This window comes from Ahaetulla prasina, chromosome 2 (genome assembly GCF_028640845.1).
Source record: "Ahaetulla prasina isolate Xishuangbanna chromosome 2, ASM2864084v1, whole genome shotgun sequence".
Taxonomy (NCBI): Eukaryota; Metazoa; Chordata; class Lepidosauria; order Squamata; family Colubridae; genus Ahaetulla; species Ahaetulla prasina.
The window spans coordinates 237,880,674-237,896,491 of NC_080540.1; the positions used below are offsets into that span (position 1 = coordinate 237,880,674).

Below are 15,818 nucleotides of genomic sequence, written 5' to 3' on the forward strand. Positions count from 1 at the left end.
CATTGTTTGTGGTGTTAAATATTTTTATATCATTGTAAAGATGGCAAAGAAAATGGAGTTACTTATTATATGATTGCAAAGGTCATTTATGTATAGTATGAAGAGTGTTGGTCCTAGAATGCTGCTTTGGGGGACAGGTGCAGGATTTGATAGGGTGCTCCCTATCAAATATGTGTTAGATGACTTCCTTTTTTTTAATGTTATGTGTTAGATGACTTCTTTCCTCCAAAACAAACAGTAATTGAAACTGACACCTGTTTCATAGGAAAAATATATTTTTGTCATCAATACTATGCATTTAGTAGTTAAACAGCACCTGCATTTTCTCCTTCATATTCTTAGCTTTGTAGGTAATACACCAGACATTAATTGTAGTTCTATTGTTATGCTACTATGGGGTTTATTTAAACATTTCCAAACATTGCATAGGAATAACTATGCTGACTGAAAATACTTAAATAATGTTCATAAATATTTACGAAAGCAAAAGCAATGTAATCAACACAATCCTCCCCTACTACCATTATTTTGTCAGGTTTGAATGACAGTACCTTCATTTAAAATGTATCAGCAAAACACAGTGCTTTGTGTAGAACAAGCCACCAACTCATACAATCTTTTCGGGTTCTTACATAAATAGACTAGTATAAGCCATATGTTTTTTCCTAGAATTTGTGAGAGGAGCTTGGAAGAAGGAGCCTGACAATTGCTTCCATGATTTTAAATATTCTCTGGCATTCTGGTGATTATTTTTAGTTCTACTGTCAAACTCTCTGTGTGGGAGTGGATAATGGCATGTATCAGGTAACAGGTGGGCTGCCTGTGCTTCCTCTTCTTCAGTAAACATCATAATAAAAAGAAAAGGGCCTGCTGGGGTATTGCAATAAAAATCTTTAGAAGATAGAAAGGAAAGGTCATCAAGCTGTGCAACTTTGTAAATATTTGATGTAATATTTTGTTTTAATGGTTGAAACCATTGATTGGGGATTTAAAGAGTCTCTGTGGAGAGGGATAAGACCAAAAGTGAATTAGATCCAGGAGCTTTGGCTGCCTTATGTACGGGAACCAGAGGTGGGTTTCAGCCGGTTCAGACCAGTTCTGGAAAACCAGTGGAAATTTTGAGTAGTTTGGAGAACCCGTAGTAAAAATTCTCACTGGCCCCGCCCCAATCTATTCTCTGCCTCCCAAGTCCCAGCTGATTGGGAGGAAATGGGGATTTTGCAGTATCCTTCCCCTGGAGTGGGGTGGGAATGGAGATTTTACAGTATCCTTCCCCTACCATGCCCATCAAGCCACGTCCACCAAACCATGCCACACCCACCAAGCCACACTCACAGAACCGATAATAAAAATGTTTGAAACCCACTGACGGGAACCAGCTTTTGGTCTTTGTTTCTTGTAGTCATTTTGGGTGATAGCCGTCCTGAACTGGATGCCTTCCAAATGTGTTCCAAACAGCTGCCATTTGCTACTGTGGGAAAAGCATAGAACATTTGTGATTTAACTTACCCTTATCTCTAAAAAAACCAACCCCCACATATACATAGGATTGGTTTGTACACAGTTGTTACTTTACATCCTTACATTTAAGGAATGAAGCCTTGGTTTATCCACAGCCCACTTTTCCTTTCTGTGCTATTCAGCATACAAGTGGATGATTTTAACTCTTCTAAACTAAAGTCTAACAAACGTAGTTAGGATTTATCATTATTTAAATTTAAAAGTATATGCTGTCTTTCAATGGAAATAGAAGCTTCTGGTTTCGCTTTTCTGTGTCAGAAGAGACGAATAGAGGTCACAAATAGGCCTGAGGATTGCTAAAGACTACCCTCCTAATGCATTACCATTAATGCAATATCCAGTCATGCATGCATTTGTAAATCCGCGCATTCATATTCCACTTGGTAGGTTATTCCTGGTAATGGTAAATTTGTGATCAATTCAGAAACATTTTTTCCAAAACTAGTCTATTGCGTTATTTGGAGCAGAATAACCTCATATAAGTTCAAATACAATCTATTTCTATCTTCTCGGGTCTCCAGAGACGTCAAAGAGCAAGTCAGAATTTATACAAATTTCACTTAAGGTTCAAAAAGTGATTATCCTATGGTATGATCCTTTCTTTTCAGACCAGATGTATTGAGTGATATTAATAGTTTGAATTTCTGTTCCTGTTAGCAACTTTGTTTTTCTTGTAATAAGTTGTATAATTGTATACACACTACTTCCTTATCTTTTTCTGTTCCCTACAGACCATGTGTTTATACAGTGGGATCTCCAATAAACAACAGGGCCCTTTTTCCATGCCAAGAACCGCCTGTTGCCATGTCAACATGGCAAGCTACAGTCCGAGCAGATGCATGCTTTGTTGTTCTAATGAGTGGTGAGAATGTAGCAGAACCAGCAAACACTGAAAAAGGTACAACATGTATTGCTATGTTAATATTTGATTCAATATTCATTTGGAAAATGCTTTAGTATCAGTGCAGTGTTTCTTCTACATAGTCCAATGAGATTCAAGCTCCACCTCTATCTGGAACCATTATCTTCATATTCATTCTTTTAATTTTTTTCCTCCTTACCTTCTTATCAATTTTTCTTTTCTCACCAGTCATTGATTTTCAGGAACTACCGGTAGTAATATGCATTTTGTAGGTGGATTAATTCTAAAATAAAGTTATGATAGAAATCTATTTCTGTGATGCCATAACAATTTATAATAACCTGAAATCTTACTTAAAAATATTTTTTAAAATGCGATTGTTGGTTGCGGTGAATTATATTTTTGCAATAAGAGTGGATCAGGTTAGAATTGAGCTTGGTATGTTGAGTTAGGATTAAGTGGTTGAGATATCCTTTAGTGGTCTAAAATAATTTTTCTTCTTTAATACAAGAAACATGAGAAATCAAGTTGAATGTCATAGTATGCATGCTTACTAAATAATAATAATAATAATAACAATAACAATTTTGATTTAGAATACACCTTCTTCGTGAGAACTGTTTGGATTGGATTAGCCTTGATATTGAGGACCATTTCAAGTTGACAATTTGAAGTTTGGTACAGCAAATCCTATTTGTTGTTGGTTATTTTTATGTTACTTAACCTTATTTCTGTTGGTTGAATTATCATATTGAAATCTGCTTCACAATAGAAATTTATTTTTATTTAAAGTTTAAAAATAGAAACAACAAAATGCCAACACATAGTGACTGACATAATTACTGAAGAATATAGGCATTTCAAAGAGAGGTTTTTAATATTTAGTCTTTAATATAGCCTTTAATATCATTAGCACTTCTTGGTTCTCTCAATCAGTTCTGCTTCATTTCCACTGATTTATTCTCATAAGTATGTCTTTCAGAAATAAATCGTACTGGATTTAGCTGAACATTGCCAGTATCATAAGAATACAATCTTAAAACATTTTACAATTTTTTTTTAATAATTTTATTACAGTAGTAAAAGCAAATACAAACTAAACCCATAGAAGGAAAAAGAAATAGAAAGAATAAAAAGTGCAAAGAAAGATAAAGAAAAAGAAAAGAAATACAATATACAAAGCAGTGACTTCCAATCTTCACCCCAAGTATAGACAAATTTGATAATTCTTCACTCCCTAAAGGTTACAGACAAATCTCTCTTCTCCCTATAACCTGTTCTTTATTTATGTGTAAATCTATAAATCATCAATATTTCAGTCCTGATGTCAGCAAAAAGTCCATAAAAGGTTACCAGAGCTTTATAAAATATATTTTAACCTTGGTCAAACAAACCAATTTTATATTCTGAGTTTTTTTTACTTCTAATAATATCATTCATTCAGATGTTATAGAATTTGGTCTTTCTTCAGTTTCTCTTTTTCCTATCCCAAAAACTTCTTTTGAGGCTTTAGAAAACTTTTCTAAATCGAACAAAAAATAGTTATCCAGATCATTCTCTTGATTTAGCATTTGTAATTTCACTTTGATTTTCAAAGTTTTAATCAACTTCTTTTGTGTAACCAGTAAAAAGTCTTTATTAGGATCATTCCGTTGGCTTGCCATTTGTTTTTCTACTTTAGCTGACTTCTCTGTCTCACAGTTTTATTTGATATCCAATATTTCTGATTTTACAATTTTTGTATCGATAAAATTTGTTTCACATCTGTCATTCCTTCATTAGCACTTTTTATGCATAGTCTGTTAATCAAAACATACATCATAGTTGACATTGTTGATATCATAGTTACTAATTTCTGGGCTCATTTTTTGAAAATCTGGGGATTTCAAATGTCATAGTGTTTTGTGTCATTTTGTAAATTACAGTAGTAATCAAAAACCAAAGACAAGTTTACATTTTTTCCCTTTTTTCTGCCTGTAATCTTTCATCCCCTATAGTGTCCAATTTCTAAAATCATAAAGCCTTAGATTTCTATTATGGCTTAAGGTAGACAAAACAATTTGGTTTCTATGAAACACTATTTATTTTGTTTCTAAAATCTTAAAGTAGAAGTTTTAATATTTCAAATGTGTTTGTATTCTTAATTGGTTTATAACTTTTTTTAGATCAACATTGCATTTATTTCTAATTCTTTAAATTCTTATGGTTAATTTTTATTTTGCTCAAAAAAGATGATAAACTTACCAGAAAGCTTTTCAAACCTGTTGTTCTTAAGATCTTTAATGGCCTTAAGTTAATTTAAAAAAACAATTTTCTGAAAATGATTAGAAAGAAGGTTAGCAAACTCAGTGTCCTTTAAAAGTCTATGCTGCACTTACGAGCATGATTGTCCCCTGATCTCTCGGTGCTGAAATCTGCAGGTGACTACTGTCCTGCAGTCTCACTGTAAGGAGCACTTATCTTGACTACATGTGAGTAATCACCTGTCCTTGTCCAGAGAGATCCTGAAGAACCAGTCTCTTCATTGTTTTTTGGTCTTTGTCGGGGTCATCATCTCAGTTCTTTCAAAGACATGTTTAGTTTATACCATGCTTCCTCAAATGTTTCTTACAAAAATTTTAATAAAGCAATGAGATATCAATGTTTTGGGAAGTTTTTCATAGCAAATTATTTAAATTAAATGCTATAGTTTTGTGTAGTTTAGTAAACTGTGATATTTTTTTGCTGATGATTCAGTTGTGTGAATGAATTTGTATACAAAGTGTAGATTTCTTTGTGCTATATAATTATTTTTTTTAGAAAATGGGAAAGGAACTAAATTTTCTTTCAATTTCAAAGGTTTAATTATTAGGTGTGAAAGCCTAGAGCTCTTAATTAGTAGATAACAAATGATATCACTATTTCATTGTTTTACTATATTAATTGTAGTCAGGTTTAGTAATCCAAACTATACATTTGTGTATTGCAAATAACAAAAAAGACATTAGTATAATTTTGTTTAGGATTTACAAAAAGTTACTTTTCTTTATTATAACTGTCATCCATTTTAAGCATCTACCCTTCCCTCCGTCCCCCAAATCTTGTATACTACCCCATTGTTTCCATCAGTTTTGCATTGTGTTTTTCTGTTTGACTTTTACTGTTAGATAACTACATCTTACCCTGTAATGAGATGAACAGCCAATAAATTTAATAATAAATAAAATAACATTAAAATTGTTTATTACTTCATTGAGTAATTTTTAAAGTAATAATTTAAAGTAATTTTTTCTCTTTGCTACAGATTCTTAACTTAATACAGAATGTGTGCTTTCATTTTAAGCACATCAGATCAGCAAATTAGGCAGCATTCAAATATGTCTCTAAACCAATGGTCCAAACTCAAATGCTCATGAGAGCCCTTGAGGACTAGTTTCTTAGCACAAGAGCCTGAAACTGAATTCTCTAACAAATCAAACATTAAGAAATGGTTGAATATTATGAATAGTACCATGGGTATGCCGTTAAACATGCATTTATTTATTTATTTATTACAAAATTCTGCAAATCAGAGAGGTTTTTACCATTTCAGTTTGACCACCTATCTGGCAGCATTTTTTCTAAAGCAGAACTTCAATATTTGTTTTGGTTGTTACTGAATAAATATAAAATCCTTAAATCTAATAATCTGAAATTTGGCAGGATTTGTCCGCTCAGAAGAGGCAACTGTGTCTGAACAGTATTTTCACTTCTGCCAAGTAATAAAAATTATTTTGGCATTTCTCTTGTTTAAAAAAATCATGTTTTGTCTTCAATTTTTTGAAACTTTAGCTCAAATTCAGATTATATTTAATAAAAGCCAAGCTAAAAATGATATATTATTTGACACAGAAAAAAGCAATTGGCATTTTATGCTTAGTGGGGAAATCTTGAATCTGGCTTAAGATTTGAACATAAGCCTCATCTAATTGATCATGGATCCATTAGGAACTGGCCAGAAACTGAGATCCTTCTATCTGAGATACACAGCAGGTAGATCACTTAAGTAGGAGAAACAGTTGGCCAAAGCTGTGCTGAGACCACTTACCCCCAAAACTGATACAGCTTCTCACCAATGAGCATGGAAAAGCTTAAACGAGAGTGCACAGTTTCTTCCCCAGGACCGCAGTCAGTAGAACTTGACTGGTAGAGGGCATACAAGGAGCACATCCCCACTTGGGCAGGGACAACATACCTCTCTTCTTTTCAATGAGTCACACACTCCCCTCCTAGCCAAGATCATTGGAGTTTCCTGAGCTACACTACTATCTATCTTTGCTCCTTCACTCCTCTGCCTCCATTCCCAAAGCAGCCGTTCTGTTGTACCCTGACTGCAGAGAATAAGCGGTCCTGTGCAATGCTGGCCTCACCTTCCTTGCCTTCTGCTTCCCCAACTCTTTGTTGAGATAGATGGAGGGAAGTTGCCATATGGGAGTTTAAAGGAAGCTTGAAAGTGGAGATATCTGTTCCTCCTGCTATTGCCGTGCTACAGCCCCTTATTAGCCACAGGAAGCTGACTGGCCCATATCCAAGAAGTGAAAACAACTCAGGACAGGACTAAAGGCCAACCACCCTTTAGCCTCCTTTATCTGGCTGGAGTGACAATTATTTTCTTCTTAGAAAAGATCTATAACTGCTGCCTTATTTCTCTGTGTCAGCGAAGCTCAGGTTGCACCTACTTTTTTTTTTTTTAATTTGCATTTATTTCCCGCCCTTCTCCGAAGACTCAGGGCGGCTTACACTATGTCAAGCAATAGTCTTCATCCATTTGTATATTATATACAAAGTCAACTTATTGCCCCCCAACAATCTGGGTCCTCAAAGACTTCAAAGACTTCTGCCCTAAACAGTGGTTTAGTGTTTTGAGAATGGATCTTTGTGAGTCTAAGGTTTGCATGGTTTACCCTGCCTGCTTTTTCTAGAAGATTTAGTGCCTATTTCTGTTAACTGCAACTGAGCATGACATCTGAAACCCGTGGAAGTCATTTCTCATAAAGTCATGTTTTCTTCTGGGTGAGAGTTTCTTATTCCTTCCACATTTTGTATGACATTGCTTACCCAGCAAGGGAATAATGTGATGGGTATGTACTATTTATTTAAGATTTGGGAAGGATTACATTTTTGTAAGCATAAAATATGTGAAGTGGAAGAAATCCCATATATCATTTTAGTATAATCCCTTGCTCCATGCAGAAATCCATTAATTCATGCCTCACAGGTAGCCTTCCAGACTCCATTTTTAAACTTGTAGAGCTTGGGAATCGATAAACACTATTCAAATGCTCAGCTGCTCTTACCATCAAGAACTGTCATAGTTTAGCAATTTAGATGACTAAATTGACTGCTATGATAAAAGAAAAAAAAACTACTTTTGTTTCTAATTGGAAACCACTTCTGGACTTCGTACTTGAGGTGGGGGAAAAATAAAATTTTGAGTTTGAGTTTTGCTGATCAGATAGATTTGTTGATATAGAAATGGCTAGTTTATTCTATTATGTAAAAGTAAAAAGTTGAGGTTTGATGTTACTGTCTTATTTTATTGCACCAAAGGGAGTCGAAAGTCAATGGCTTTCTTTCTTTTTCCCTTCTTTTCTACACCCTTCCCTTTCCTCTTCCCTCCCCTATTTTTCCTATTATTTGTTTTGTATTTTTGTATTTTATACTACAAACTAATAAAAAAGCTTCCTAGTAAAAAAAAAAAAACTTTCACAGTTTTAATTCTAATTTAACTTCTGTGGACCTCGCTCCGTATTTAAGCGATCCCTAAGTGGGCATGTGTAAGTACACTGGCATGCCTATTGTTCCAGTCACAATTTGATTTTTTAATTTTCTTTGTTTGAATTTGTATTTTTTTTTTTGTTTGGCAAAATTAAAAAAAAGAAATTCCTCTTAACATTCGGTATGAATTTCTTTTATTTTCAATAGTGAAAGCTCCTGCTTGCATGAGACAGCCTTTTAAATGTTGCACAACCTTGTGGCCAGCAAGTGAGACTGGATTTCCCAGAATAAGTACTTGAACACTTGAGTGGAAGGGGCTACATCACCACTCAATATCTGTGGATATCCTTCCATGGTAATCTAGCTGGCTGGGAATTTCAGAGGTGAACTGGAAGTTCCAGAAACAAATGTTCATTTTGGAGTTTTCACTAAAGTGTTTTCCACTGATGTTATCAGCTCACCTTCAACTCTGTCCAGCTTTTTGTGCAGCCACAAACTTTCAGTCCAGTAATATTTTTTCCAGAAACAAGTTATTGTCACAATTTCAAAAATCTCTTCCACCTTCAGATTTGGGGAAGAGTGTGATGCAGTTTTTAGAGCATCTGTTGTTTTTCTCCAGTTTCATATTAATTGACATTAAAAAAAAAATCTGTTGAAATGTCTGTTGGAAACCTGCTGAATAGTTCTAGGCAAATCATCAGGAGGTTATTTGCACCTTCAAAATGTAAAAATATTTCATTTCAAATTCTCTTGATAAATTCAAGAAGTTTGAGAAAAAGCCTCTTAACAGCTTTAATAAATAGGAGTTAAAATAACTATTGTTTCTTTTCATTCTTTAGGCTTTTTAGATAATTGGATTTTAAGCTTGACTAAATTAATTGCAATGCTGTAGAAATAATATAAAGCTGGATTTCTCTTATATCACATATGACAATATATTATAAAAATATATTAAATGTCTTTTAAAAGTCAGTCTATATCTTTCTCAGTGTATCAACAAGGCAGAGAATTAGAAATATATTGAAATATAATTGAGATACTAAAAAATCATTCTAGGAAGAGGGGTAAAAGGGAAAAAAATAAATGGAGCACCCCAATAATACAATTAAAAATTGAGTGGATTTTCAATGGGAACATGAAATGCAAATTATTCCTGCCTTATTAATTAGGATAACATTTTAAATTTATAGATACAGTATTGCAAATTATGTGACACAATTTGCATAGTTTGTAAATAGATGGGAATTTTCTCCGTTATTTATGTGTAAATTTTCATGTAGAAGTGATGTTGAGAACTGATTGCTGCATAAGTTATTAATACAACATATCCATGGGAAGCAATTCATTTCTAATTTTTAACAAATATGTTGTACATCAATGTTTTATGGATTTCTGTGCTAAATAATTATGTATGTGTGTATGTATGTATGTATGTATGTGTGTGTGTATATATATATGTGCGTGTGTGTATATATATATATATATATATATATATATATATATGTGTGTGTGTATATATATATATATATATATATATATATATATATATATATATATGTTTTCTGAGGTTTTCACAGGTGTTTGTATATAGGTCTTTGGTTGTTCGGGTTTTCTCCCGTGTAAAATTGGAAGTGTCTTGGCGACGTTTCGACGAAGTCTCATTCGTCATCTTCAGGCTTCAGCTTCGTGCTTCTGGGAGCAATGTGTGATCGCAGCTGTTTCTTCCTTTTAACTGCTAGTGGGGGTTTGAACTGATTGGGTGGGAGCTTGGCTGTGCTCTGATTGGATGGGGTTTTTCTGTGCTCTGATTGGCTGGGGGTGTGTCCTGTGTTGGTGGGGGCTTGGTTGTGCTCAGTCTAGTCTGTGCTGCAGGGGGATTTGAGCTGGTGAGCTGCATAGCTGTTGTTTGGCTTTGTGGTCGTGCTACATCTTCATAGTGGGTGTCAGTCTGCTGCATGAATGGATTGGAGGGGTTTGAAATGGCTAATGTTGCAGCTGCGGTCTGGCTTCTGGTCCTTGGTCGTGCTTCATGATCAGTGTGGGTTTGGGTCTGCTTTCTGGGTGGATGTGCGGTGGTGACATCCTGTGTGGACCTTGTGAGTGTGGGTCTGGTGTCATTCCTCGTGTTAGGGACTCGTTTGTCAATAAGGGCGGGTTTCCAAATGGCTGGTAGGCGGAGGTGTCATCTCGTTTGTTCATGCTGTGTGGGCGTTTTCTATCTCAATGGCTTCTCTGATTATTCTGTTGTTAAAGTGTTCAGTTTTGGCGATAGTTCTGGTCTTTTAAAGTCAATATCATGTCCTGTGACTTTAAAGTGTTGGACCAGGGAAGAAGTTGGTTCCTCTTTTGAATGAGTTCTTGTGTTCTTCAATGCGCACTTATTCTTCTGTTGGTTTGTCCAATGTATGTGGTGGGGCAGGCGGTGCATGGGATTTCATATACTCCTTGATTTTCTAACTCAATTTTGTCTTTGGGGTTTCTTAGGATGGTGGATATTTTTCTGTTTGTGCAGAATGCTGTCTTGATGTTGTGTTTGTGGAGGATCTTGCTGATTCTGTCTGTGGTGCCTTTTATATATGGGAGGAGGGCTGTGCCGTTTTCTTGTTCTCTGTCTTGGATTTTAGTGGGGGGTTCTTTTGGATTGGCTTGGTAATCTTATTCCTTTGGAATCCATTGGATGTTAGTACGTTAGTGAGAGTGTCTAGTTCGGGTTTTAGGTGTTGTTCATCAGCTAAGCATTTTGTTCTGGAGATGAGTGTCTTGGCTACGGAGTTGATCTGTGCTGGGTGGTGGTGAGAGTGCGTGCAGATAGCGGTTTGTGTGTGTTTTCTTCTGGTAGATGGTGTGTCCTAGGGAGCCATTGGGTTTTCTGTAGACTAAGACATCCAGGAAGGAAGTTGGTTATTAACTTCTGTTTCCATGGTGAACTGTATTTTGGGGTGTAGGCTATTGAGGTGTGTGAGGAAGTTGTCAAGTTTTTCTTTCCGTGTGGCCAGATTATGAAGGTATCGTCTACATATCTGAGCCAGAGTTTGGGTTTGTGATCAGATTTTTCTAGAGCTTGGGTTTCAAAGTGTTCCATGTAGAGATTGGCAATGACAGGTGAGAGGGGTGATCCCATGGGTGCTCCTTCTACTTGTTTGTATTTTTGTCCATTATAGATGAAGTATGTGTTGGATAGGCAGTGGTTGGTCAGATCTAGGTTGTGCTTGGGGGTTATATTTGTTTTGGATAGCTGTCAAGGCTCCTTTGATTGGCCCTTGGGTGAAGAGGGATATGACATCAAAGCTCACGAGTAGGTCGCTGGGCTGTAAGTTTTGTTTCTTTATGATCTCTATGAACTGGAATGAGTTTTTTTACGTGTGAGGTGATGGATTCTGCATAGGGCTGTAGTTGTTTGGCGAGAAATTTGGCTAGGTTTTGTAGAGGTGAGCCTATGGAGCTGACTATGGGTCTGAGTGGGGTTCCTTCTTTGTGTATCTTGGGGAGGCCATAGAGCTTAGGGCATCTGGATGATTTCTCTCTGGGAATGATTCTTTGTTGGATTTCTTCGCTGATGGGGGAGGCTTTTATTTTGGATCTAGTGGTTTTTTCTAGGTAGGTGGTGGGGTCTGTGTTTAGGGGCTTGTATGCAGGGTCTTGGAGTAGGTTGGTTAATTTGGTTTGGTAGTCAGATGTGTTCATAACCACCGTGGCGTTGCCCTTGTCTGCTGGTAGGATTATTATGCTGGTATCTTTTTTCAGGTTAAGTAGTGCTGTCTGTTCCTCTTTGGGAGTGACTGCAAAGTTGAATCCTTTGGAAAGGACATCGGTTTCAGCTTTGGTGAGGATCCTATCTGAGATGTTATGCACTGTTTGTTTCATGTGTTGCTGTGAGGGTGGAGGGGTTTGTTTCTGGCGTTCTTGTAGTCTTCGGAGTTTGTTGGTGTGCGTGTCTGTCTTGAGGGTGGTCTGTGTTTCGGCTCTCCAGACGGCAAGTTGTTTGGATTTGTCCCAAAGTGCAGGGTGCATCTTGTTGCTGAGTTTGAGGTGAAGTGTGAGGAGATCTTTGTTGATTTGATCTAGGAGGAATCTTTTTGTGTGAAGTTCATTTCTGATTAAGGCCAATTCTGTTCTTTTTAGGATGCGTTTGGTGGCTGCAGAGTTGGAGTGGAATTTCAATTGGAAGCATTTGGGGATTAAATTTTGATCGCGGCAGTTTCGTAGGAATGCGAGGTCACATAAAATGGAAGCTCTTTGGACTTCTAGTTTTTCATAGGTCCTTTCCAAAGGATTCAACTTTGCAGTCACTCCCAAATACATCCCCACCGAAACCATTATATGCGGAGTTGAAACCCAGAGAGAAATCATCCAGATGCCCTAAGCTCTATGGCCTCCCCAAGATACACAAAGAAGGAACCCCACTCAGACCCATAGTCAGCTCCATAGGCTCACCTCTACAAAACCTAGCCAAATTTCTCGCCAAACAACTACAGCCCTATGCAGAATCCATCACCTCACACGTAAAAAACTCATTCCAGTTCATAGAGATCATAAAGAAACAAAACTTACAGCCCAGCGACCTACTCGTGAGCTTTGATGTCATATCCCTCTTCACCCAAGTGCCAATCAAAGAAGCCTTGACAGCTATCCAAAACAAATATAACCCCCCCAAGCACATCCTAGATCTGACCAACCACTGCCTATCCAACACATACTTCATCTATAATGGACAAAAATACAAACAAGTAGAAGGAGCACCCATGGGATCACCCCTCTCACCTGTCATTGCCAATCTCTACATGGAACACTTTGAAACCCAAGCTCTAGAAAAATCTGATCACAAACCCAAACTCTGGCTCAGATATGTAGACGACACCTTCATAATCTGGCCACACGGAAAGAAAACTTGACAACTTCCTCACACACCTCAATAGCCTACACCCCAAAATACAGTTCACCATGGAAACAGAAGTTAATAACCAACTTCCTTCCTGGATGTCTTAGTCTACAGAAACCCAATGGCTCCCTAGGACACACCATCTACCAGAAGAAAACACACACAAACCGCTATCTGCACGCACTCTCACACCACCACCCAGCACAGATCAACTCAGAGCCAAGACACTCATCTCCAGAACAAAATGCTTAGCTGATGAACAACACCTAAAACCCGAACTAGACACTCTCACTAACGTACTAACATCCAATGGATTCCAAAGAAATAAGATTACCAAGCTAATCCAAAAGAACCCCCACTAAAATCCAAGACAGAGAACAAGAAAACGGCACAGCCCTCCTCCCATATATAAAAGGCACCACAGACAGAATCAGCAAGATCCTCCACAAACACAACATCAAGACAGCATTCTGCACAAACAGAAAATATCCACCATCCTAAGAAACCCCAAAGACAAAATTGAGTTAGAAAATCAAGGAGTATATGAAATCCCATGCACCGCCTGCCCCACCACATACATTGGACAAACCAACAGAAGAATAAGTGCACGATTGAAGAACACAAGAACTCATTCAAAAAGAGGAACCAACTTCTTCCCTGGTCCAACACTTTAAAGTCACAGGACATGATATTGACTTTAAAAGACCAGAACTATCGCCAAAACTGAACACTTTAACAACAGAATAATCAGAGAAGCCATTGAGATAGAAAACGCCCACACAGCATGAACAAACGAGATGACACCTCCGCCTACCAGCCATTTGGAAACCCGCCTTATTGACAAACGAGTCCCTAACACGAGGAATGACACCAGACCCACACTCACAAGGTCCACACAGGATGTCACCACCGCACATCCACCCAGAAAGCAGACCCAAACCCACACTGATCATGAAGCACGAACAAGGACCAGAAGCCAGACCGCAGCTGCAACATTAGCCATTTCAAACCCTCCAATCCATTCATGCAGCAGACTGACACCCACTATGAAGATGTAGCACGACCACAAAGCCAAACAACAGCTATGCAACTCACCAGCTCAAATCCCCCTGCAGCACAGACTAGACTGAGCACAACCAAGCCCCCACCAACACAGGACACACCCCAGCCAATCAGAGCACAGAAAACCCCATCCAATCAGAGCACAGCCAAGCTCCCACCCAATCAGTTCAAACCCCACTAGCAGTTAAAAGGAAGAAACAGCTGCGATCACACATTGCTCCCAGAAGCACGAAGCTGAAGCCTGAAGATGACGAATGAGACTTCAAACGTCGCCAAGACACTTCCAATTTTACACGGAGAAAACCCGAACAACCAAAGACATATATATATATATATATATATATATATATATATATATATATATATATATATATATATATATATATATCTGCATGCATGCATACATATATTTATATATATATTTATATTCTTTACCCTAGGTGGTGCTGTATCCAAGGGAGCCTCACAGTGTCCCAATAGATATATGTAGTGAGATAGTGAATTAACACTCTGAATAGAAAGGCAAAAAGGAAGAAAAGAGAAAAACATAAAGATTAAAAAAATTTTTTTAGTTTAGTTTGTTTCTTTGCACTTTTTTTGAAACAGTGTAGTTAGAGATTAAGAGGATTGAAGAGAAGAATTATCAAATACTTCTGTTTTATATAATTTTGGGGAAAAGTTATTCACGATTAAAAATGCTGCATGGAAAGTAGACTGAAACTTTCTAATACCGATGAGCATCATAGCTACAGCATAGTATCTAAAAAATAAACAATGTTTAATTAGAAAGACACCTAAAGTAATCATTATAATTTAGATCAGGGATCTCCAACCTTGGTCCCTTTAAGACTTGTGGACTTCAACTCCCAGAGTTCCTCAGCCAGCTTTGCTGGCTGAGGGACTCTGGGAGTTGATGTCCACAAGTCTTAAAGGGACCAAGGTTGGAGACCCCTGATTTAGATAGTCCTTTAGCTTTGTAAAGGTCTAAAACATTTCAGTTCCAAAGATACACTTGACAGATTTTCCTTTTTAATTACCTACCTTGCATTTGACCACAAAATGGCTGATGTGGGGCTCCCTTTGCTTTTTCTTTCCTCTCTGTTTTTATTCCCAAAATAAGAGATCACAGGAATGGATCTGAAATGTCCTGAACAAGAGTATCTACCCATTAATTTAGATTTTTTTGGAATGGAGAAGCCAACCAATTGCCAATAATTAAATTGCCCTGTTTTCAGTAAAAGAGAAGGACTTTCCTTCCCCAGTAAAATACATTTCCTCCCTCCCTCCCTCCCTCCCTCCCTTCCTTCCTTCCTTCCTTCCTTCCTTCCTTCCTTCCTTCCTCCCTCCCCTCCCTTCCCCTCCCCTCCAGTGGTGGGTTTCAAATTTTTTTACTACAGGTTTTGTGGGTGTAGCTTAGTGGGCGTGGCATGGCTTGGTGGGTGTGGCAGGGGAAGGATACTATAAAATCTCCATTCCCACCCCACTCCAGGGGAAGGATACTGCAAAATCCCCATTTCCTCCTGATCAGTTGGGATTTGGGTGGCAGAGAATAGATGGGGTGCCAGTCAGAAGTTTTACTACCGGTTCTCCGAACGATTCAAAATTTCCGCTATCAGTTCTCCAGAACTGGTCTGAACCGGCTGAAACCCACCTCTGCTTCTCTCCCCTCCCATATTCTTTTATATGTATTCACAGATACAGTGGCATTTAGACTTGCTACTCTCAGATTACAGTACTTGTTCTAGACTGTTCAGAACT

General features: G+C 37.4%; 1 protein-coding gene across 5 annotated transcripts in view; it reads left to right on the top strand.

The window, feature by feature from the left end:
• AOPEP (aminopeptidase O (putative)) overlaps positions 1-15,818 on the top strand; it is a 235,892-nt gene that overhangs the window by 16,560 nt on the left and 203,514 nt on the right. For all 5 annotated transcript variants that reach the window (XR_009153645.1, XM_058170936.1, XM_058170934.1 and 2 more), the window contains exon 3: positions 2,253-2,419. Coding sequence is in view for 4 of the 5 variants with exons in the window: in XM_058170936.1 (XP_058026919.1) it covers positions 2,253-2,419 (167 nt within the window). In the remaining variant the exon portion in view is untranslated. The remainder of the gene's footprint in view (positions 1-2,252; positions 2,420-15,818) is intronic.